Genomic DNA, 24,761 nt, shown 5'->3' with positions numbered 1-24,761 from the left:
AATTCCTGTAAAACTTTGCACGAATTTTTGCTTATAATTATATAAAGGGTATGTAATTAATTTTCTTCTCTAAGTCACATGTACACATTTCTAAGTCCCCTTAAGTTTGTTCCATTGTGCCATATAAAAAATATCTTTTTATGTGTTCCAGGATGTGAAAAATGTTGGAGAGCACATCTTAGAGAGCCCCAGATTTTAAAGAGGATTCCTAATAGTAAGACATGCTTACACTTAGGATTCTTTATATGGCTTGCTGAGAAAGTTCACATAGTTATAATTTTGCAAAATTCACCCTTCATAAAGTGCTCATGGCTATAGTGTAATGTCTTGAGTTCTACAGGGGCTGTCTGCAGACCTATGCGTCAGTTTGGTGGAGAGTCAACCATTTTTCCCCCCAGCTTCCTTGAGCTGTAATTGACAAAACTGTAAGATATTTAAAGTGTACATTGTGATGATTTGATACACGTATACATTGTGAAAAGATGTCCCCCATCTAGTTAATTAACACATCCATCAACTCACGTATTTATCTTCTTTTTTTCTTTGGTGAGAACATTTAAGTTCTATTCTCTTAGCAAATTTCAATTATAAAATACAATGTTATCAAGTATATTCACCATGTTAATACATTTGATCCTTGAGTCAATCTAATCCATTGGTTTTCCCCCTTCTATGACTGGTAAGATTATCTCAAGTTTGCTATAATGATTTTGTGACAGTAGTTAATGAATACTCTGTAAAATAAAATACTTTGTAAAACAAAATGTTGTCACATTTGAAGCTATAAACTCTAGATTTGAAACACACATACATGCACAAACTAAACACTCTTACATTGTTTTATAGTTTATTTTTTAAATGACAGTAAAAATGGTCTTCCCTTGTTGGGGAATGACATGTCTACTTTCAGTCAATAGGGCCTTAAAAAGTAACAGCATTTTGTCCAAATTGCACTTATATAATTGCACAAAAGTCATACAAAGCATTAAGAAATGCTCACAAAGACTGCAATTCTCTCAGCTTCTCATGAAGCACACCCCAAGAGGCCTTGGTTTCAGTGGTGATCCCTGATCTGAATAATACTGATGCTTACCCCAAGTTCCTCAGTGACACACAGGCAGAGGTGAAAGGAGCCAGGAAGACAAACGTGCTTTGTGACAGTGGAATTCTGCTCGACAATTAGGGTTTAATGATGTATTCACCTTCTCATATTAGGATTATTAAACACTTCAGCTTGAAGTATATTTGTCCAGGCTTGAAACTTAACCCTATCAGCTTAAGTTTTGGGATACAGATCCCACTTCAGGAAACTAAAAATTAAAACCAACCAACAAACAAACAACCACACCGTAAAAACCTCTTCCAAGCAAGATCCTTTATGCTGCCACCATCCTGGGCCCTCACTTAGTTTCTAACACACAACCACAAATAAGTTACATTATTATTGATCATATGCCAGTTGAGGGATGGTAGACAGAGTCTCACTCAAATCCCAACTCTTGTTTTACTGACAGCAGTTACTGGAAACACTGTGTTACAAAGGACTCTGAGGTCACAGCTGGAACTGGTGGGACAGCCACTATGCTGTACATGTGATGTGACATGGACACAGGACAGGCAGAGGCAGCACTCAGGCATCATATTTGCAATCTTTCTATTATTAAAAAAGATAAGGAGGATGTTGGTTATGTATGTTTTGAAAAACATAACAAAGTCCAAGTTTCATATTTTAATGAGTTACGGTGTCTTTATCTGGGGATTTAACTTATTTTATGGATCTTAAACCCAATTAAGATACAATGTCTACAGCAGGAGTTTTCCTTTTCTGACCTTACAAAAATTAACAAAAAAGATAACAATATTTTGAAAGAAGACACACAAAGAAAACTTTAAGTCACCATGAGAAGTACCTTCCTAACTTGGGTATGACTATGGGAAGAGGAGAGTTATTATTCTTTTTCTACTGCTGTGTTTCAAATAAAAAACACAGTCCCAGTTTAATTATAGAGAAAAATAACAATTCCTGAAATAAAACCATAAAAGTATGTGGCAGCAGCCATCTAGATATACTTCTTGCCTTTAGATTATTGTTAATATTTTAGCTGTATCTCTTCAATTCAGGGAGAAAAATTCCAGTGTAACATTTGAAGCATTTTTTAAAAATTAAGGTTTTCATTAGGAGAGCTTGGTGTATATATGAAGTATTTATTATACTGCAACAAGGAGGGAAATGTGGGGCATGGCTGCGGTAAGGCTAAGAGTTAATGAGATTCCTGCACTGTGCACAATCATCTGCTCAACCAATCCTGAATGGATCAGACAGTTCCTAAACCGCTGCTCTGAGATGTTCACTGTGTCACTTCTTGAAGGTCCTGACAGTCTGATGCCAATGTTAGTTGCTGTGGTTAACTGGGGACTCAAAGGACAATATGCCTGGGTCAGGGACTATAAAAAACCAGAGGAATTCCACAACGGCCCTTCTACGTGTGACTTGCAACACCTGTAGAACCTGCCAGGAATCCAGCTGGAAGAAGTCTGTTTCATGTCCAAGTAGGCTGCTCTTCATAAAAGCTGCCTAAGCTTTTAGCTAGAAAGTTGAAGACTACAGAAAATGATTTATAGGAAGAAAAGGAAATTCCTTATTCCAGGATTGTAAGTGAACAAAGGAAACCCAATTCCAGAAAAAGGTTGTTGAGGCCATAGAGGCCGAGGGAGTGAGAAGCCAGAGTTGTGGGTTTCTTTTCAGTCCCCTCTTAGAAAGTAACAAGCACAGGACTGAGAAGTTGGAGGGGGGTGAGGAGGGCAGGCGCAGGGGTGATGACTCCAGCTGTGCGGCCATCCATTCCCACAGCTGCTGAGCATGGCCGAGCATTTGCGGGTGGGCACTGTCAGGACACAATATGTATCACTTTGGTGGCTAACATTATCTCTGTCTCCTGATGAAGTCACTGCCTGTCTGCTTTGGGCTCTGTACCTTGGGTTTTTCTGACAAGACGGGCAAACCTCTAGCACTGCAAGGAGTGTTAATCTCCTAGCCTGTTCTTCCCTAATGCAAATATTTTCTTAAAATTTTTCTAATTTATGTTCTAACAATCAGCACGTTTTATACATCTTGGGCTCATATGTAGGTTTAAAGGAGGTGAACACACTAGTTCTTAAAGCTTTCCCCTATGATGGAAGCTCCCAAATAACCTATCTGCAGCAGTTTAGCCCTGTTCACTTTGCAAACTGAGTATTATATAATTGCATCCAACGCTGTGTTGAGGGAAACATGAGTCTTTACCATTGACCTTCCAGTGCTAACGTCCAAGGAAGGAAAGGATCACAGGGTGTTTACAGGTACTGAGTGGGCTGCATATTTTGTTTTTATTGGCACTAGAGGAAATCACAGAATGATAACTGGGGTGTCTCTCTGAATGCTGGGTGCCATTCCTCTGACTTTAATAGAGTAAGTAGAGGATCTGCCCTTGGCCAGGGAAGCAGCTTCAAGGGTGTGCTGAGGGTCAATGCATTAAGAATCTATAAAGAAAGCATGGATGTCTGGAAAAGGAATCCTCTTTAGATTGAGAACGGACGGATGGCAGTCTGGATCTATAGCAGACACATATACTTTTCTTTCTCTTTCATTTCCTTCCTTATCAAGAATCTAAACACCTTCCAGGTCCCAGGTAACCATATAACAAGAAAGGCTCAAAAATGTTTTGTTCGGTAGCTAGTGTTGCTGGAACCTGGACTGTGGCTGAATGGTGTGACTGTAGGACACCAGTGCCCTGAGGGCTCACATGGCTCCGGTAGATACGTGGGCTCCTGGATAGGCAGGCAGGTGTTATGGAAGGTACGTACTGGCCACCCACAATCACTGATGGGTGGTTTTCAGTGTAGGCAAAGACCTTGGTGATTGGCTCAAAATATATAAGCATTACACAAAAATCTTATGATATTAGGTGGATCTCAGGAAAAGTGCAGAAGGGGAAGGACCTGGAGAGAAGCAGAGAGTTTTCTCCATGTGCTAACTGGGATGCTTGGACATATGTAACCAAGATCTTTCTTTACATCTTAAAACTAAACTTGTCTGAGTCATTAATTCTACAGAATTAATGTTACTAAAGTTGCAGTAACATACAATCCAAAAACTCAATTTCCCAGATTTCTAGCTACATGAAACAAGAAAAGACCACATACACAATTACATACACTCATACAGCTGCTGCACTCCCCAGTGGAACACATGTATAAATGTCCACACAGAGACCCCCAGAAAGCACACATGCACAGAGGCCAACGTCCACCCCTTCTGAACCTGAAATGCATGTGGACCACAATGTGGGTCAAGAGGCCCTACTGCATATCTGTTCGATGTCACTCATCTCTTTGGGACAATCTGCAGAAAGCATGAGAGGTGAGTCCTCAGTTACCACTACATCATCCTCGATTCGTACACCAAGACCACGGAACCTCTCAGGGGCATCTTTGTCATCCTCTGGAATATAAATGCCTGAGAAGTAGAAAAAAGAAGCAGAACATTCTCTTCATAAAGGGCAGTAACTGGATGATTTGGGGCAAGTTAGTTACCCTCTATAAAGTTGGCATCCTAACAGTACCTACCTAATAGAAATGTGGAGATTAAATGAGATAATATATATAAAAATGTCTGGTACATAAATCGTCACTAAATGTTGCCTATCATTACTAGAATTATTATTATAGTTATTTTGTATATTAGACTACAAGATCTATACAACTACAATAATGTTGATCATGATTCTGTCACATTCTAATGGCTCAACTGGGCCACTAAAGTTACTTAATTTATGAGTATGTCAATATATGCTGGGACCCAGTAGATTATATAAATGCATTCTTTCTCTGCCTAACAGTCCCCTGGAAAAAGGGCACTTTGCTAAAATAAAGACTTAAGGCATTTAAAAATGTATTTAAAAAACACTTACTTAGAGATTATTAGCCTCAACAACCAGAAGCCACAGAAATACTCAAATAAGTCATAAATGTAACTGACGTGTACATGATGTAAAGAGGGAAAAAGGAAGACCTTAATGGACGTTTGAAAAATTCTAAGAAACCAAGGTTCCCTTTCTAATCATGAAGTCAGACAGACACCAGGTCTTTTCATATTAAAGAAACTGTACACTTCCTTCTCTGTACTCACAGATGCTGTTCTGTGATAAGAAGAAAAAGACCAGCAAAGGAAAATGTAGTTGAAGTCTAAGGAAGCGCCAACTAGATTGGACTTAACGGTACGTAAGGTCACAGACAGCAACATATGCCTGGACTTAAAGGGTGGCATAAAAGATGTGTCCCAACTATAACTTACATAATTTAGAGGTGAAAACACTTGAAATCTAAGATTGAGATCTGCTTTCATGACAGAAGCAGCATCGATGTTTAAAACTGGCTGGTAAGGGCTTCCCTGGTGGCGCAGTGGTTGAGAGTCTGCCTGCCGATGCAGGGGACACAGGTTCGTGCCCCGGTCTGGGAAGACCCCACATGCCGCGGAGCGGTTAGGCCCGTGAGCCATGGCCGCTGAGCCTGCGTGTCTGGAGCCTGTGCTCTGCAACGGGAGAGGCCACAACAGTGAGAGGCCCGCGTACCGCAAACAAACAAACAAACAAAAAAACTGACTGGTATTATCAATCTTCACACTCCACCGCGGCCACCACTTTTCTACTGAATCCTGCCCAATATCCAGCATCATTCAAGCTGGAGAACCGTTAGACTGCCAGCTCTCTCTGAAGCTCAGAAGAAAGGATCTGGATACTAAAAAGTGGAATAATGCAGGCAGTTCAATGAAGAGGAGCTGCAACTGAGAACATGGGGAGTCTGAGTGTCTCTGCAGAAAAGAGCCAGGGGCTTCACAAGTGTCAGCAGCCCACCAAGATGACGGGAAGGACTAGTACAAACTGGCCCTGGCAAAGGCAGGGTTAAAAAAAGATTTCTTCCTTTTTTTTTTTTTTTTTTTTGTAGTACGCGGGCCTCTCACTGTTGTGGCCTCTCCCGTTGCGGAACACAGGCTCCGGATGCGCAGGCTCAGCGGCCATGGCTCACGGGCCCAGCCGCTGCGCGGCATGTGGGATCTTCCCGGACCGGGGCACGAACCCGTGTGCCCTGCATCGGCAGGTGGACTCTCAACCACTGCACCACCAGGGAAGCCCAAGATTTATTTCTTAATATCTACTGATCGAAAGTATTCCCCATCTGTTGTTTACTGGAGAAGTCAAATTAAACAAATCGTGTGATGTAAAATAAAAAAGCTCAAGAAAAATCTAAAATAAAGTTCCCTTCTACACTGGAGAGATTAATTTTCCTGTCTCCTCTAAGTTAATTACATTTGTTCAGGTAAAAATAAAGTGTTTACCTTTCTATCTAACCCTAGAATTACATGTCCCAAGGGATCAGAGGCTGCTAGCACCTCCCCTTACCTGGCTCCACTGTGATGACCATACCAGGCTGCAGCGGGAGGGAGCGGGGCATGTCGGGAGTGTCGTGGACATCCATCCCGAGGTAATGGCCAACATGATGCGGGCAGTACTTTCGAGCAGCCTGGAAAAGATATCACCTCGTGTTATTAGAGCAATGACCCCTCACAGGGCACGGTGGGCGTATGTAACGCCGTGAGACATGTGTTAGCACTGCCCCCTGCCCCCAGTTCTGCCACTTGTTTCCCCTGTCCTTGGGCTAATGCTTAAGAGGCTTGAAAACTGCCACCTCTTGTACGTAATTCTGCCAACAGCATTCTAACGAATCCACATTTCTATTCTTACAATTTAATATACTACACACGTGCTAACTGGGGTAAGCCCAGTAATGACTATGGCAAATGAAAATCTCTTTGCTTGGCGGAGGGAAGATAATTATGTTAGAATAGTTCTCTTTTCAGTGTTCGCATGTCCCTCTTAGGAAGGCTACTCTGGAGACCCTAACTATCTCACAGCAACTTGTGAAGTAGGTATGAAACACCACGTAACACAGTAATTATTAGGCATTTACTAGCTTGGATATTTCTATCTGTTGATTAAACATTTGCTGGCATGAAAAGGAGGAATTTATAGCTTTTTTCCTATTGATAAAATAACCCTGGCAGCCTAAACTTGGAGCTAGGAGATGCCTTACTGGTCTGTTTCGTTTGACCACCTGGCATGGTCACATGCCATTTAATTTAAAGCTGAGGCTTTAAATTTCTATTGAACACCATCACATTTTGGATGCAGATGAAATTCACTAAACATGGCAGCTGAGTATATTGTTAAAAGTCTCAACAATGTTACTGAAGCAAGAAACACCCTCCCCTTCGACCCCTATCTTTTCAAAATCACTACAAAAGAATTAAGAGTTAACCTCTCCTCCTTTTTATGTCCTCTTCCACCCTGTCTGTACCAGACTTCATTTTGTTTTCTGAAGACTGAGCTAGTTACACAGTATGCAATGAACCAGATGTGCTGCCATCTTCTGGTAGAAATAAGTACTGCACCTTTTGCTTTAATCCATGTTCAAAAAAAGTCCCTCTTACTGGTGAAGAATCACAAACACCATTTCTAAATCTAATCAGCTTTACATAGGATAAAAACTAAGCAGCATGTCAGGTGTTCTTAAGAAATGGGGTCCAAGGAAGCAAAGTACCTTGAAGGCATTATTTTCCTTAATGTTCTTCATGATCCCCAACTCTCTAAGCTTCTGTCCTATCAGTGTCAGCATCATGCTGTAGATGTTATCCAAGCTTGTTCCAGGGCAGCAGAGGGTCAGACAATCTTTCTGGACTTCTAGAACAGCTTCATAGAGTTCTGCCTGAGGTGCTGTGAACCTGGGGACAGAAAAACCCAAGAACTCGAATTTGGAACTCTGATATTGTAGGAAGTTTGCTTCTAAGTTTGATTAGAAAAACTCCAAGGCAATGATCATGGGGTATTGTTGATATTTAGTCAGTACCAGTATATCATTAATGACAGGACCTCAATCATGCCTAGATGCTCAACAGGAAGAGCAATAACCCTTCAAGCTGGGGCAGCAACAACAATCTCTCCTTCAAATGACAGACACGGGGTGAGGCTAAAAGATGTACCCAGCCATGAATGCAGTCAGAGGGCCAGATCAGGCTTACTCTTGATCCTCTCCATTTTTTTTTTTTTTTTTTTTTTACCATTAAGAAAACACAAACAAAATCCAACCAAACAAAAAAAAAAAAAACAGAGCCTAAGGATCCACTTATAGGCAAAGCAGATGTCATGGGATAAACTAATCAATACTTTGGCTATGGGACTTCCCTGGTGGCGCAGTGGTTAAGAATCCACCTGCCAATGCAGGGGACACGGGTTTAAGCCTGGTCCGCATGCTACAGAACAATTAAACCCATGTGCCACAACTACTGAGCCTGTGCTCTAGAGCCCGCGAGCCACAGCTACTGAGTCCGCATGCGCAACTACTGTAGCCCGTGTGCCTAGAGCTCGTGCTCAGCAACAAGAGAAGCCACCGCAAATGAGAAGCCCCTGCAAATGAGAAGCCCGAGCACCACAACAAAAATTAGCTCCCGCTCGCTGCAGCTAGAGAAAGCCTGCACACAGCAACCTGAAGACCCAACGCAGCCAAAAATAAAGTAAAATAAATTAATTTATAAAATAAATAAAATGTATTTGTTTAAAAAAAATACTTTGGCTACTAATAACTTACTAGTTTCCAGGTGTCCTTAGTAAAATAATTTCTTCATCAATAATGGGGAAAAATGAGGGAAAAAACCAAGCTGGGGTGGTAAATGATATGTGTTTTAAATTAATTTTTTAAAAAATTATTTTATTTTTGGCTGCATTGGGTCTTCGTTTCCGCACGCGGGCTTTCTCTAAGTTGCGGCAAATGGCGGCTACTCTTTGCTGTGGTGTGTGGGCTTCTCACTGTAGTGGCTTCTCTTGCTGCGGAACACGGGCTCTAGGTGTTTGGGCTTAGTAGTTGTGGTAAACGGGCTCAGCTGCTCCGCGGCATGTGGGATCCTCCCAGACCAGGGCTCTCAAACCCACGTCCCCTGCACTGGCAGGCAGACTCTCAACCACTGTGCCACCAGGGAAGCCCCTGGCTGTTCTAATTTACAATTACATCAACAATGTATAGGGACTTCCCTGGTGGCACAGTGGTTGAGAGTCTGCCTGCCAATGCAGAGGACATGGGTTCGAGCCCTGGTCTGGGAAGATCTCACATGCCGCAGAGCAACTACGCCTGTGAGCGACAACTACTGAGCCTGCGCGTCTGGAGCCTGTGCTCCGCAATAAGAGATGCCGCGATAGTGAGAGGCCCGCGCACCGCGATGAAGAGTGTCTCCCGCTTGCCACAACTAGAGAAAGCCGTTGCACAGAAACGAAGACCCAACACAACCAAAAGTAAAATTAAATAAATAAATAAATAAACGAAATGCATTTCCATTAAACAAAAAATTAGTACAGCCAGTTAAATCAAAGGCCTTAAAGGTGCTCATCAAATTTAAGTTTGGAATTCTGCTCTAAGAAGCCATCCTGACAAAATATTTGAAATTCAAAAAAAGCTGAATATACAAAAATGTTCACTGTGATTTTAAAAATAATTATAACAGATACAATCTAAATGTCCCCTAATAAGAATGGTTAAAGTCAGCAAGGTAATGCTATTACGAAAACCTACACACCCGTCTCCCAGGTTCCGCCATTATCAACACTGTCATGTTTGTCACTGACGAGTATAACCATGCTCCACCCCGTCTCAGTAGTTACTAAACATTTTTAACAATTCCTTTTCTGATGTAAATTTTATATACACTGAAATGTACAAATCTGAGCTCTACAACTCTGACAAATGGATGTGCTGACGGTGATGAAGCTGGGGACACTGAACTCCTGAATTCTGCTGAGTCATGTTTGCTAGGAGAAGCAGCCCTTCTACCCGTCTGAGGAGGTCAACCCTGTTTTGACTGAGAACCTAAAGGTATCTCCCCAGAGGCAGCTGCCCTGGTAGTTGTTTCTAGACCCACAGCTAGACGTTACTCCCAGCAGGTCCCCAAAAGTTAGGTACAAAGTGTGACCCATGATGAGATGCACTATAATCCAAAAAGAACTGCATGATTTTTCCTATTTATATAGACAAACATCTGTGAATATGTATAGAAATGGATGTTCATGTGTGGGTAATGGTAGAAGGAACATAAAGTTGGATCAGGCTGAATTTATTGATAGGGGTCCACTAAGGAGAGATTCTGGATTCAATGAAGCTCGAGGGCTCAGAAAGGCTCTAACGATTTATTTGGTTGGTTGGCTGAAACATGGATCAAAAGGTAGCCTGCACTAAATGAATTCAAATACCAGAACTACTTTGCTATGCTGGAGAAAGAATTCTGCCTCAAGACTGCAACATCAACTTTTGCCTGAGTTTCCAGCCTGCAGCTCTGCCCTCTGAAATTCAGAAATGCCAATCCCCGTGATCACATGAGCCAGTTCTTTAAAATGAATCGATCATCAACCAACCAACCTACCTACATATGCATACATACATAATATATCCCACTGGCTGTTTCTCTGGAGAACTCTGATCCAGATCCATATCCCTATGACACAGAACATTGCCATCCCCCTACTGGAAGTTCCTCATGCCTATTTCTAATCAATACCCCCACCTAGAGAGGGAAACACTGTTCTGATTACTTTCCCCTTAGTTTTGCCTATTCTAGCATGTCATATAAATGGAATCAGACAGTATGTACTCTTTTGTGTTGAACTTCCTTCATTAAGAATAATGTCCACGGTGATATTTTTTTTTTTTTTTTTGCGGTACGCGGGCCTCTCACTGTTGTGGCCTCTCCCGTTGCGGAGCACAGGCTCCGGACGCGCAGGCCTAGCGGCCATGGCTCACGGGCTTAGTTGCTCCGCGGCATGTGGGATCTTCCCGGACCAGGGCACGAACCCGTGTCTCCTGCATCGGCAGGCGGATTCTCAACCACTGCGCCACCAGGGAAGCCCCACGGTGTTATTTTGATCAGTAGTTTGCTCCCTGCTTATTGCCGAGTGGTACTCCATTGTATGAAGAGTCCACAATTTGTGTATTTATTCTCTTGCTGATGGACATTTAGGTCATTTCCAGTTTTTGGCTACTGTGAATAAAACTGTTATGAATATTTTTGTACAAGTCTTTTTGTTCCCGTTGCACTGCACCACTGCCAACACTTGGTAAGGTTGGTCTCTTTAATGTCAGCCATTCTAGTGGATGTGTAGAGGTTTAACATGCATTTTCCTCACTAACAATGATGAATACACATATTTGTTCACATATTATCTTATTATCCTTCTGATAGCTGTAGGATTTATAGTAATATCCTCTTTCCTGATCACACAGCTCCAGCAGATTCATGGGAGTAATGTTCTTTAAGTTCCCACCTAACAATCTGTACCCTTTATAGCTGAAAGTTTCTTTTGCTGCAGATAAAATCTTTGGCTCACACTTTTGTTCTCTGAGCATCTTCAATACATTACGCTATTTTCTTCTTTCATAAAGCTTGCCTTTTGAAAAGTCTGGTAACAGTCTAGTTTCCCTTCCTTCATAAATAGTGTGCTCTTTTTTTCTAAGTCCCCAAAAGAATTTTTCTTTTCCTTCCAGGTTCAGAATTTTACTAGACTATGTCTTGGTGTTGTTTTTTTCTGGGCTGATATTCTCAGGTATGTAGTGTGCTCTTTCTAAGGTAGTTTCAATTTTCCTTTTTTCAGGAAAATTTTAAATTATAGTTTTTAGTATTTGTTCTGTTCCCTTGCTTTGGTTTTCTTCTTCAGGGCTTCCTTCATGTGTATGTTCTAACTCTTTGCCTATTTAAAAAAATTTTTAATTTTTGGCTGTGTTGGGTTTTTGTGGCTGTGCACGGGCTTTCTCTAGTTGCAGCGAGCGGGGGCTACTCTTCATTGTGGTGCGCAGGCTTCTCATTTGCGGTGGCTTCTCTTGTTGCAGAGCATGAGCTCTAGATGTGCAGGCTGCAGTAGTTCTGGCACTCAGGCTCAGTAGTTGTGGCTCATGGGCTTTAGAGAACAGGCTCAGTAGTTGTGGCACACGGGTTTGGTTGCTCTGTGGCATGTGGGATCTTCCCGGACCAGGGCTCAAACCCGTGTCCCCTGCATTGGCAGGCAGATTCTTAACCACTGCGCCACCAGGGAAGCCCCTGAAGTGATTTTAAATTTATTTCTAATTCTTTTCTGAGTTTGTCACTTCATTACCAAGATTTTCTAATTCTGATATATGTTGTTTTTTCATGTTTTGAATGATTTGCTTTAAAAATTTTTAGCTTGTTTTAAAACAAAAGGGTATTGTTTTGATCTATTTTGTAGTCATGTCTTTCTGGCATGCTTTCATTTCTGTAGGGATGTTATTCTGCTCCTTATTCTCCTTTTGCTTTTAATAACTTTTTATGAGTTTGAACCTAGAAGCTTTTTTTTTTTTGGCCGTGTTGAGCAGCATGCGGGGTCTTAGTTCCCTGACAAGGGATCAAACCTGCGCCCCCTACAGTGGAAGCAAGGAGTCTTAACCATTGGACCTCCAGGGAAGTCCCCTAGATGCTTTTTTTCTTTTTTAAAATTAATTAATTAATTAATTTTTGTCTGTGTTGGGTCTTCATTGCTGTGCAAGGGCTTTCTCCAGTTGCGGAGAGCAGGGGCCACTCTTCATCGCGGTGCGCGGGCCTCTCACTATCGTGGCCTCTCTTGTTGTGGAGCACAGGCTCCAGATGCGCAGGCTCAGTAGTTGTGGCTCATGGGCTTAGCTGCTCCATGGCATGTGGGATCTTCCCAGACCAGGGCTCGAACCCGTGTCCCCTGCATTGGCAGGAAGATTCCCAACCACTGCGCCACCAGGGGAGCCCTAGATGCTTTTTTAATTGCTTATTTTATATGAAATTAATTTCCTGTACTTTTAGAATAAGGCAGGATTTATAAAAGATTTAACTTCAGAGTGTAATCTTCTGTTGTTTTGGTGTAGTGGTAAAAAACAAGGCAGCTTGTTTCAGTTCCTTCCTTAGTTCCTCTCCCTCACTTTGATTTTATTTATTTATTTATTTGGCTGCACTGCATGGCCCTCGGGATCTTTTCCCCCGACCAGGGATTGAACCCGGGCCATGGCAGTGAAAGTGCCAAGTCCTAACTACTGGACAGCCAGGGGACTCTCTTTCCCCCCTCTTTGATTTGGATCATCTCATTCCTTCCTCTCTTTAGTTCCTAACCTGCTCAATTTCTATTCTACTTCCAGCAGTTTCCCTTAAGTGTGAGACCCTGTCCTAGAAGGGAGCCCAGCACCTTCAGACTTTCTTGGGCCACTGGATTGGCAAATCCTTCCCGTTTTCAGCTTCTGTTCTGAAATAGGCTCATCATCCTGACTGTGAATAGCTGTTGGTTATTTGGGGGTTCTCCTGTTTTCAGGTCTGTCAGTTAGCCTCCCCCACCATTGCTGCTTCCTTCTCCTTCCACACAGATACTGATACCACCCAGGTCTTGTGGTTGTACAGTGTGTTCATAACTGTTTGTATTTTGAGATTTTAGTAATACCCCATTACCTGGTGTTTGGTATACCAGTCACTACCTAGTTGTTCTATTCTTATTTGGAAGACTGAAAAACTATTATTTGCTGCCATCTCTCCAGAATCCCTGATTCTTTTTATAGTTTTTGGTTTCTTACTAAGATTCTCTATCTGTTCACACATTACACTTATATCTTCCTTTAACTCCTTGAGCACAGCTATTGTTAGCTGCCTTAAAGTCCTCATATGCTAATTGTAACATTAGGGTTATTTAGGATGTTTTTATTGACTATATTTTTCTTGATTATGGGTCACATTTTCCTGATTCTTATGTCCAGTGATTTTTTGAAATGAACAGTAGAAATTATGAATGATACAATGTAGAGATTCTAAAATTCTGTTATGTTCTTCTGAAGAGTGATTTTGTTAACTTGGCTGGATTCAAACTGCAAGCTCTGCTCTTAGTGGGAAGCAACTACAATCTCTGCTCAGTCCATTCAAATTCTGGCTGCCAGTATTTTGCTGAGCCTCATGGGATCTCGCCCTAGAATATAATGTAGTGATCAGCCAAGGATTTTGGAATATTTTATATGCAAATTTTGGACCTCACTCTTTTTTGCTGTACCCTCTCTTTCAGGATTTCCCATCTTTCTGGTTCCTGGCTAGTATCTAATTCTGCCCTTTGACACCTCAGGCCAATAAGGCTGTGGCTTCTTGCTGCCCAAGCTGTGTGGATTGGGGAGTGCCCTCAAGTAAAAAACTCTAACCACTTACATCTAACCCATTATAGCTCTTCTTTCAAGGACAGACTTATGCTGCTATTTCTGCAGGCTTTTAGGAAGCTCTCTAGTGACTTCAAATACTTGTTTTTAATATTTTGTACAGATTCTATAATCGTTATCGGAGGGTTAATCTGGCTAAACTATTCTACCATAACCTACATATTATCTTTGTACTCAGAAAATAAAAACTTAAATTTGTTTTTAAAAAATGTGTGTGCAGGGCTTCCCTGGTGGCGCAGTGGTGGAGAGTCTGCCTGCCAATGCAGGGGACACGGGTTCGTGCCCTGGTCTGGGAGGATCCCACATGCTGCAGAGCAGCTGGGCCCGTGAGCCATGGCCACTGAGCCTGTGCATCCGGAGCCTGTGCTCCGCAACGGGAGAGGCCACAACAGTGAGAGGCCCGTGTACCGCCAAAAAAAAAAAAAAAAAAAAAAAAAAAAAAAGTGTGTGCACATGTTAACTAGGTGTTTTTAGGTGCCTGATCCTTGATATGATGAATGAAAAACAGTCTTAGAAAATAATAAGGAGCTTTGTAAAGGTAGTTAATGTGAGCTAGAGGTAACCTGTATATTTCTTTAGTTCTATTCCAAATATACCCATATTCTAACTCATACTCCTAAGAAGCAGTGGGATCTGTGGAAGCCCTACCTGCCATTGACAGGCCAGGTACGAGTGATGTCACTCACATAGCAAGAAGACTCACAACCTCCATCCAGCAGCACCATTTCCCCATCCTGGAACAAAAGTAAGACAGGTAAAAGTACGTGACTTAATGACCGTCAGTTGTTTTTTCTTCTAATTTAAACTCTTCATGCCTTTCATTTTATAAAAACCAAAACAAAACAAAAACTCTACTTTAAAGGAGACTAATCTTCTCTGGTTCCTTCTCACAAGAAATAGCGTCTAAGTTTTTCATATGAATTCATACTGGCTCAAGAAAGATGGCACTGTAGAGTGGTTAAGTGCATTGGCTCTGGAACCAGAGTGCTTGGGTTTGAATTACTAGGTGTAAGCATTAGCATTTATGATTTATTAACATCATAAATATTACCATTATCACTATTAATTTAAAAAATCCTATATAGGTTGGTATCCAGGGCCTTTATTCAAATATAATTACCCATAACCATTTAACTTTAGAATATCATTTCCCCTTCTGCTCTCCATCAAAATACATGTGGGGGGAAAACAAACAAACAAACCCCAAACAAAAACCAAATGAAAAAACCAAAAAACTTTGGGTACATCTCTCTTTTACTACTTGTCATGTTATACTGAAATTTTCTATTTAAGCCCTTGAAGACAGGCCATATCTTATTCATATCTAAATAAGCACAGAACTTGGCACACAGTAGAATAATGGTCAAATAAGTACATATATAATAATGGCAAGAAGAATGAATGTGGTTTTCGTTTCTGGAAAAATGATAGAATAAATTTTAGGTAACAACTAGATCCTGGACAAAAATATATTTTATGAAATGTTGACATTACATCATATAAGAGACATCTTAAAGACTTTTTTTCCTGTATAAAAACAACCCAGAACTGAAACTAGAGCTGAGTAGTGATAAGGTCTAAGTGTTACAGTATATAGGAAAGAAGGTGTTGCAAAGTGGGGAAGATGAAGTGGAGACTCCTGCATTAACCCAGGACGCTCACAGTAGATAATAGGGCCCCAGGTCTTTAGGACCCACTTCACTTCTGGCAAAAGCATATGCAAATAACATTTAGAGGAAATAGCACCCAAATTTGGGATTGCATAATTTCTCAAAAATAACAACAAGCAAATATGAGCTCACAATCAAAGGCTGTCAAGCACATGAGGCAGTAGGTCACTGTGAGTGAGAGTCAGCAGGAACAACAAATACCAAATTTAGATCTTCCAGCATTCCACACAATGGAGTTATCAGATACAGAACTGCTATTATGAAATGTTTAAAGGGATAAAAAATGGAATCACAAAGGATAACAAGCAACAAGAGACAATTGAGAATAACTGTGGATTTGAAAGGAACCAAATGGAAATAAAAACAACTGCTGAAATAAAATACTCAGTGTATGGCTGAAGTAGTAGGTTAGACAAATGAAGAGAAACATTTAGTTTCCTGGAAGACAGACCTACCAAAATCCCCTAGAGTATGACACAGACAGACAAGGCAAATGTAAACATGAAAGAAACATTAGCTATTGAAAATAATAAAGAGGTTTAACATACATCTAACTGAAGATCTTGAAGGAGTGAACAGAGAGAATATAGGAGATATGATATCTGGAGAAATAATGTCTGAGAATTTCCTAGAACTGATGAAGACATGAATCTACAGATTCAGGAAGCAGAGGTATCATAATGAGGACATGTAAAAATAAATTTGTATTTAGATATATAATAAAACTGAGAAATACCAAAGAAAAGAAATTTTAATGCAGCAAAAGCAAAAAGAAATTTCATAAAGGAATGATAATTATTATACTTTAAAATCAGCAACACTGAAAGTCAGAAGGAAGGGGTATAATCTATTAAAATTGATGATTGTCAATCTAGGATGGTTTTCCTCAGCATAGCCATCTTTCAAGAATGAGAATGAAGTAAAGATGTTTTGGCTAAACAAAAGTAGAAAAAGTTTATCAGCTACACACCTTCATCTAAAGGATATTCTTCAGGTAGAAGGAAGGTGATCCCAGAAAGGCCATCTAAGATGCAAGAAGGAAAGATCAACTTGCAGGTAAATCTAAACAAACTGTTAGAAGGGGGTTCTGCTTTGACCTATTCCTGACAGCTAGATGTAGCTGTGGTGAGCTCAGAGGCAGAACCACAGGGCAGCCTGCTGTCTCTGACTAGATCTCTGCCAGATGCCTACCAGCCAGTCCATGAGAGTCCTTCCAGATGCCCCCAAAGTCTGCATTTCTCATGGCTTCTTGATGACTCTGCTGGCTAAGCTGAAAAGTTTCAAATAACTGAAGCCAGACTATGACCTAGAAGTTTTTGACTATTTTCTCTTATTTCTTATTTAGATCACTTCATCTAATAATGACAATATGTCTCTCTCCCTGTAAAGCTAGATTTGTGCTTATTCTCTAGTTTTTCAAGGATGAATACTATATTGTTTAGGAATAGGTACACTGGTGGTAAAACTATGAAGAAAAACAAAAAAAAAATGGTAAACAAAAGTCAAGACGGTAGGAGACAGAAAGGGAGATGTGCTTGAGATTGCCCAAGGGACTACTAAGGTATAAGCAATGATCTTATCCTTGATGGTGAATACATGGTTGTTCATTTTTCATTATTTTAAACAGTACATTATATTTATTGTTTATAATATATGATAAATTTGTATTTAGAAATATAATAAAACTGAGAAATACCAAAGAAAAAGAAATCTTAATGCAGCAAAAGCAAAAAGAAACAGTGGAATATAATGAAAAAAAACACATGGAATATAATGAAAGTGAAATATTAATCCTTAAATAATTATAATTAGAACAGAAGAAAGGATGAAAATTAATGAGTTTAGGGAATTCCCTGGTGGTTCAGTGGTTAGGACCCGGTGCTTTCACTGCAGGGGGCCCAGGTTTGATCCCTGGTCTGGGAACTAAGATCCTGTAAGCCATGTGGCATGGCCAGAAAAAAGAGTTTAGCATCTAATTAAGAAGCTTAAAAAAAGAACAAGAGAATAAACACAAAGAGTAGAAGAGTGAAATTAACAAAGGCCAGGGCACAGTGTGATGAGATAATAAACAAAGACAAAATAGCATTAATGATGTGCAAGGTTTTTTTTTTAGTATTTTTATCTATTTAAAAAATTATTTATTTATTTATTTAATTAATTTTTGGCTGCGTTGGGTCTTAGTTGTGGTACGTGGGATCTTCACTGAGGCATGTGGGAGGGAAGTTGGTTTTAAAAGACTAATAAAAACCCACAAACCTCTGCTGAGATGTCTTTGAACAGATCTTAAGTATACAGAATTAAGTCTGTTTTGTCAAATGTATACACCCATGTAACCACACCCTCATGGCCTTAACAGTCAACACCCCATCAGAAGCAACCACTGATCTGATTTCTATCACCATAGATTAGTTTTGCTTATTTCACAACTTCATATAAATAGAATCATATAGTTTGTAATTTTCTTGTGTCTGGCTTATTTATTCAGTGTAATGCTTTTGGGATCATTCATGCTATTGGCAGTGCTGTAGTTTGCTCCTTTTTATCTCAAGGATATACCACATAGTAATTTCCATATCTAATATCCTGGTTTATGGACCCCTGGACTATTATGAGTACACTTGCTATCAACATTCTTGTACAAGGCATTTTTTGGACATATGTTTTCATTTTTCTTGGAAAAATACCTAAAAAGAAACTGCTGGTTCACAGAGAATATGTATGTTTACTTTTAAAGAAACTGTCTATTAAGATTTATTGGAAAAGGGACTTGCCTGGTGGTGCAGTGGTTAAGAATCTGCCTGCCAATGCAGGGGACACAGGTTCAAGCCCTGGTCTGGGAAGATCCCACATGCTGTGGAGCAACTAAGCCTGCGAGCCACAACTACAGAGCCTGTGCTCTAGAGCCCACCAGCCACAACTACTGAGCCCTTGTGCCACAACTACTGAAGCCTGCGTGCCTAGAGCCTGTGCTCCGCAACAAGAGAAGCCACTGCAATGAGAAGCACGTGTATCACAACGAAGAGTAACCCCTGCTCGCCACAACTAGAGAAAGCCCACACACAGCAGCAAGGATCCAATGCAGCCAAAAATAAATAAACAAACAAACAAAGATATCAAGAATGTAAAAAGGTACATAAAGGGAAAATAAAACAAACAAAAAAAAACAAAAGAAAAAAGAATGTAAAAGGGTACATTACTACAAACACAAAAGATTAAAATGTAAGATAATACTACAAGTAATTTTAAAAACTTAGACAAAATGGTACAAAAATATAATCTACCAAACTGTCTCAGGAAGAATGGAAATATAAATTGATAAAAACACTTTGGAAATGTCTGGCATTTTCTATGAAAGTTGCAAATATGCATATCCTATGACCCAGCAATTCCATTATTAGGTGTCTCTTAGGCAACCTTGATAACTTACATACCATGAATAATATACAAGAATGTTCACAGAACATTGTTCATAATGGTAAAAACCTGGAAAATATATAAATATCCATCTATGGATATTTATCACATTAAGAAATTCAAACTGAGAAAATTTTATAATATTTATTCATTTAAAAATAACAATAAACCCATTAATTACATGCTAAAATAACATTTTTAATGAAAATAACTATTTTTCCAAATAAAAATATTTATTAGAAAAGTGGCATTATTTTACATTTTTGCAAATCTCTGTCTAGCATAGACAAATAGAAGACAGCTGGAGTCTCATATTTGCTTCTGCATTCAATTTGGTGTGATATTGAATGTCATAAGGCCTCTGGGATACTTCAGCGTACAGCTGAGAGAAAACAAGAGTGAAAAAGAGCACATAATATAATGTCTTAGCATTCTTATGAAAATACATTTAACTTCACAGACCATACTCTACCTGCTATTCTACACTCCAGCAATTACAACAATATACTGCTGTAGAAAAGAAGACACAGACATAATATTTCAAATACATAAAAGTTCAAACATGACCAAAACCAAACTATATAAACTATTATTTATTTATTTATTTAACATTATTTATTAATTGTAAAATAAAAAGAAAAGCAAAGACATGATCACCATCAAAACTGGGAGAGTGTTACCCTATCAGGGAGAGAAGGAGTTATCACAGGGAGAGAAGAACCACATGGTGGAAAAGCTTCTTGGGGGTGGGGGGACACAGTAATGTCCTATTTCAGGGGTTAAGTATTTCCTGTAAAGGGCTAGATAATTTTTGTGGATTGTACTACCTCTGGTGCAACTACTCAACTCTGCCATGGGGTGGGGGTGGGGAGTGGAAACCACTGTGTTCCAATAAAACTTTATTTAAAAAACAAAGTAGCAGGCTGGATTTCGCCCAGAGGGCTGTAGCTTGCCAACACGTTTTATTTCTTGACCTGGGTAATGGTCACATGGGTGTTAACTTTATAATTACCCATTAAACTATTCTTTTATGGTTTAAGTACTTTTCCAGTAGTTATATTTTACAATAAGAAATGTAAAATAAGTAAATAAATAAAAATAAAAAGAAAGAAATAGAAAGCCTCAGTATATCAAAGAAATTGAATCATAGTTAAAAATCCCACAAAAGATATCTGGCCCAAATAATTCCACACGAGAGTTCTACCCAATTTTCAAGAAACATTAATTCAAACCATTTTACAATATTAAAAAGTAAACTATTCATTTTATGAGTTTAGTTTGACCTTGAAATGAAAACCATAAAGTCAGTATGAGAAAAATTATAAGACAATCTCACTCATGTACACAAATCAGAATATCCTAAACAACACATTAGCAAGTTGAAAGCAGTAATGCCAAAGATAAGAAAAGATGCTTAGCTTCACTGGTAATTGAGGTAATGGAAATTGAGACCACAATGAGATACTGTTTTATTCCAACTAAAATGGCAAAAATTAAGAAGTCTGATAATATCAGGGGATGGAAAGGATGTGGTCAAAAGAATTGTACACTGCTGGTAGGAATGTAAACAGATACAAATACCTGAGAAAAAATTTGTATTATCTTACCATACTTGAGTTAAAAGTTTGAGTCCCCAAAACTATACATAGCAATATATGATTTTTATATATTTCATAAACAAGCAGAACTAATTAATATTGTTTGGGGAATCATGTCTATGTGATAAAACTATTGAAAAAAATCAAGAGAATGACAAACAAATTTAGAATACTGGTTAGTGACCTTTGGGAGGGAGGCAGTAGGGTGCCAGAGCATAAGGGTACACACGCAGATGTAACATATTGGTAATGTTCTGGCTCTTGAGTTGAGTCATTGGTTCATTGGTATTCATTAAAAAAAATTATATTGTATAATTTATGTTTGCTATATTTATTTTTTGAATTTACTGTAAATTAAAGTAGATAATTTAAAATAGACTTAATAAAGGAATACACGATTCTTTACTTGTATAGTCACTTGGGGAGAAAAACATAAAAAATAAGTTCCCTCAAAGCTAACAAGATAGCCGTAAAACCTGTCTGCTCCCAAAATATGCTTGGCCCACTGTTGCCACAAGTCCTTAGCAAAGGAGTTTTATCAAATGAAATGAGAAGAGGCTTTAGATTAGAATAGCTGGCTCTGCACTAATGAGTTACCTAATTTTTTAGTTTACTTTCCTCATCTATTAAACAGGCATGTTAATAATTGTTCCTATCTCACAGGGCTAATGTGTAGATCAAATGAGATCATGTCTGTAAGGGATTTATAAATAGCAGTTAGTTTGTGAAAGCTGAAGTTTAGGGGACCATGAGGTTAGAGTTTTCTACTAAGGCATCTGGACCCAGAGGAAGCAGCACTGAAGGGGATCTGTGTACCTTGATGCGTTGATTGTTCTTCACATAGTGCAGAGTGTTTGACCGATTACCTCCAGCAACCACAGGTGGGTAGGCTAAGATGTCTGCACCACGGGCCCGGCATTCAAATTCAAACTGAAAAACAACAGCAAAGTACGACTGCAAGTTTGACTGAGATTTCCTCAGGGCAGCCCCAGCCCAGGTTCTCTTCAACAGCCCATACCTCCATTCAAGTACTTATCTTAACAATGGAAAACTATTCGTCACATCTTTTTAACCAAACTTTTATGCTGTAACTTCAGGCCATTTCTTTTATGCTCACCCCAATACTGTTATTCAACTCTATTATTAAATCTGTTCTTTTCTCCTGAGTGCTCTAAATTTCCTGTGATTTTCAAACTGTTAAGTCCAGAAGAGAACATGGAAAACCTATGATTGGGCTGAGTACAGAGAAACGGTCAGATACTTTACATGTTACTATTTGTTTTTTCTTATTTACATCAACACTGAAATATGGCTTGCATTTTTAACAACAGCTCTAAATTACCAATTTCAACCTTTCAAATAGTTACCGACCTACATGCTCTGGAAATGTGAAAAAGGATGCTAGGCAAATGGTAAATTCTACTAATTTCATTATATCCTAGGATGGAGCTGGAGACTGGTTCATATCTGCTACTATCTGCAACACCACCTCAGATGCTTTGCCTTTACATTTACTTAAACAGTATTATTCTTCTTAACTCACACTTGCGAAAGTCCTTCCTTCTTTACCTGTTCTACTTCGCAATTTTCTCCATCTAATTGTAGCTCTACATATTTTAGACTCATCTAATAAATTACCACTGACAATTAAGAACCAAATCCTCTCCACTGATATCTTGCTCACTTCCATGAAAGCCAACTGGATGCCATACGCAAATCAATGAAATTACATTTGCGGCCAACAAAACTTTTCCAGCCATTTAATGCTCACCTTAGCATAAAGAAAGCCTTCCTCGACAGGGGCTTTACTGGCAAACATGGTCTCTATGAAAGCCTGCAAAAAGAATGAAGAATGAAAAGAACATAGTCTCATTTTAACTACGCTGCTTATTCAAAAGTTCAAAATACTGGAGCTCAAATGAAAAGCACACTTCTTCCAGCTTTGTCAACCTCAAGTTATGGTTTTGTGGGCATCATAATACAGATTTCCAAAGGGGAAAATACTGCTTTCAGTAATAGTTGACTGATGACAGACTTAGTGGAAGGGCACCCAACCTACCCACTTAGAATATACATTGTATATAAGAATAAGCTACATGGAAACACATTTGACATTTACATTACAAAATGCTTCTACAGCCCTGGAATGTATGAAATTGTGGATGACTGGTCCAGTCTACAGCAGGGTTTCCTAACCCTGGCACTATTGACATTTTGGGCTAGATTATTCCTTGAGGGCTGACCTGTTCAATGTAGGATGACAGTAGCATTTCCCAACTGTGATAATCAGATGTTGCCAAATGTCCCCTGGGGGACACAGAACTGCCCTCAGTTGAGAACCACCGGCCTATACTACCAATGTAAGTACTGTAATTCTCTGTGATAGCCACATTATATGTGTGTCATGTTTTCTACCTTTATAAACATACATGTTTATAATTCACCACTGTACCTTGTTCCAGAAAGGATTCTGATTAGCTTACATGGATACATAAAATACAAGATAGCATGAATTCATGGTAGAGTTTAAAAAAAATGAAGGCTTGAGAGGCATGGAGCTAAACAAAACCAAACCAAAAAGAGGCATACCATAATGACCTTCACAACTACTATGGCTAATATGGACAGGCCACAAATTAATCTCTGAGTTTTCTAGCAGTCAATGGGAAAAGGGAAACTGTCGGCTATATAATTTCCAATGTCTGTGGGATAAAAACAAACCAGTTGCACAGGAATATGATTATACGATACTACAACTAGAAAGGAATTCCTCTCAAGTTGTTAAATGAAGTAATGAATTAAGGAAGAAATATTTTTAATAACACTTCTTAATACAAGGTAACATCATCATAAAGCTCAAGAAAGGAAAAGCAAGTGGGATGTAATGGGAATATCTGCATGGCCTGCTGCCTTTTCTCATTCTGATCTTTCTTCAGATGTCTCAACCTCAGAGAGGCCTTTCCTGACCACCCTATCTAAATTAGCATTTTCCATCACACTTTATCCCCCTCCATTGCTTCATTTTTCCTCACAGTATTTAATTCCAGCTGACTATATATCATGTATTTATTTACTGTCTCTCCTCAATAATGTATGCAGACTGAGGATAGGGACACAGGGACAGTCTGTTTTGCTCACCACTATATCCTTAGAACCTAAAGCAGTGCCTGCCACCACAGGAGGTACTTAAAATAAATACCTGCTGAAAAAATTAGCAATTAAAATTAGTTAAGGATAATTAGGTAGTCCAGTGGCTAGGACTCCGAGTTTCCACTGCAGGGAGCATGGGTTCAATCCCTGGTTGGAGACAGGGGAACTAAGATCCCATCCCGCAGGCCACGAGGCGCGGCCAAAAGGAAAGAAAATAAAAAAACGTGACAGAAAAAAGGAGAAGTGTGGTAGCTCTGCTGAGGCTCATACACTTTTTTTAAGAAAAATATTTATTTATTATTTTATTTATTTATTTTGGCTGCGCCAGGTCTTAGTTGCAGCACGTGGGATCTTTGTTGAGGCACGCATGCAGGATATAGTTCCCCGACCAGGGATCCAACCCGGGCCCCTTGCAGTGGGAACGCAGAGTCTTACCCACCGGACCCACCAGGGGAGTCTTGAGGTTCATAAACTTAAAAGACGGATTTGCCTTTTTGTTTATGTCCTTTCAAGCTGTTAATGAATAGTACAGAGAATTTTTGAAGTCATGGTCCTTTTACACTGCTATGCAGACTAAACAAGATAGAAAACTTCCTTTTGCTTCGTAGGTGATCAAATGCCTGATTTTGCTTTA

General features: G+C 39.5%; 1 protein-coding gene across 3 annotated transcripts in view; it reads right to left on the bottom strand.

The window, feature by feature from the left end:
• Positions 1 to 830: 830 nt before the first annotated feature.
• The window catches only part of XPNPEP3 (X-prolyl aminopeptidase 3), a 63,308-nt gene continuing 39,377 nt past the window's right edge, over positions 831 to 24,761 (bottom strand). For all 3 annotated transcript variants that reach the window (XM_067010310.1, XM_059081089.2, XM_067010311.1), the window contains 6 exons: positions 22,749 to 22,811; positions 21,794 to 21,907; positions 14,944 to 15,029; positions 7,636 to 7,816; positions 6,438 to 6,558; positions 831 to 4,495 (listed from right to left, as the gene is read on the bottom strand). In XM_067010310.1, the coding sequence (XP_066866411.1) occupies positions 4,329 to 4,495; positions 6,438 to 6,558; positions 7,636 to 7,816; positions 14,944 to 15,029; positions 21,794 to 21,907; positions 22,749 to 22,811 (732 nt within the window). In that variant the 3' untranslated portion in view covers positions 831 to 4,328. The remainder of the gene's footprint in view (positions 4,496 to 6,437; positions 6,559 to 7,635; positions 7,817 to 14,943; positions 15,030 to 21,793; positions 21,908 to 22,748; positions 22,812 to 24,761) is intronic.

Source organism: Kogia breviceps, chromosome 12 (genome assembly GCF_026419965.1).
Source record: "Kogia breviceps isolate mKogBre1 chromosome 12, mKogBre1 haplotype 1, whole genome shotgun sequence".
Taxonomy (NCBI): Eukaryota; Metazoa; Chordata; class Mammalia; order Artiodactyla; family Physeteridae; genus Kogia; species Kogia breviceps.
The sequence above is the reverse complement of the archived record's forward strand: the minus strand, read 5'-3'. Positions and strand labels throughout refer to the sequence as shown.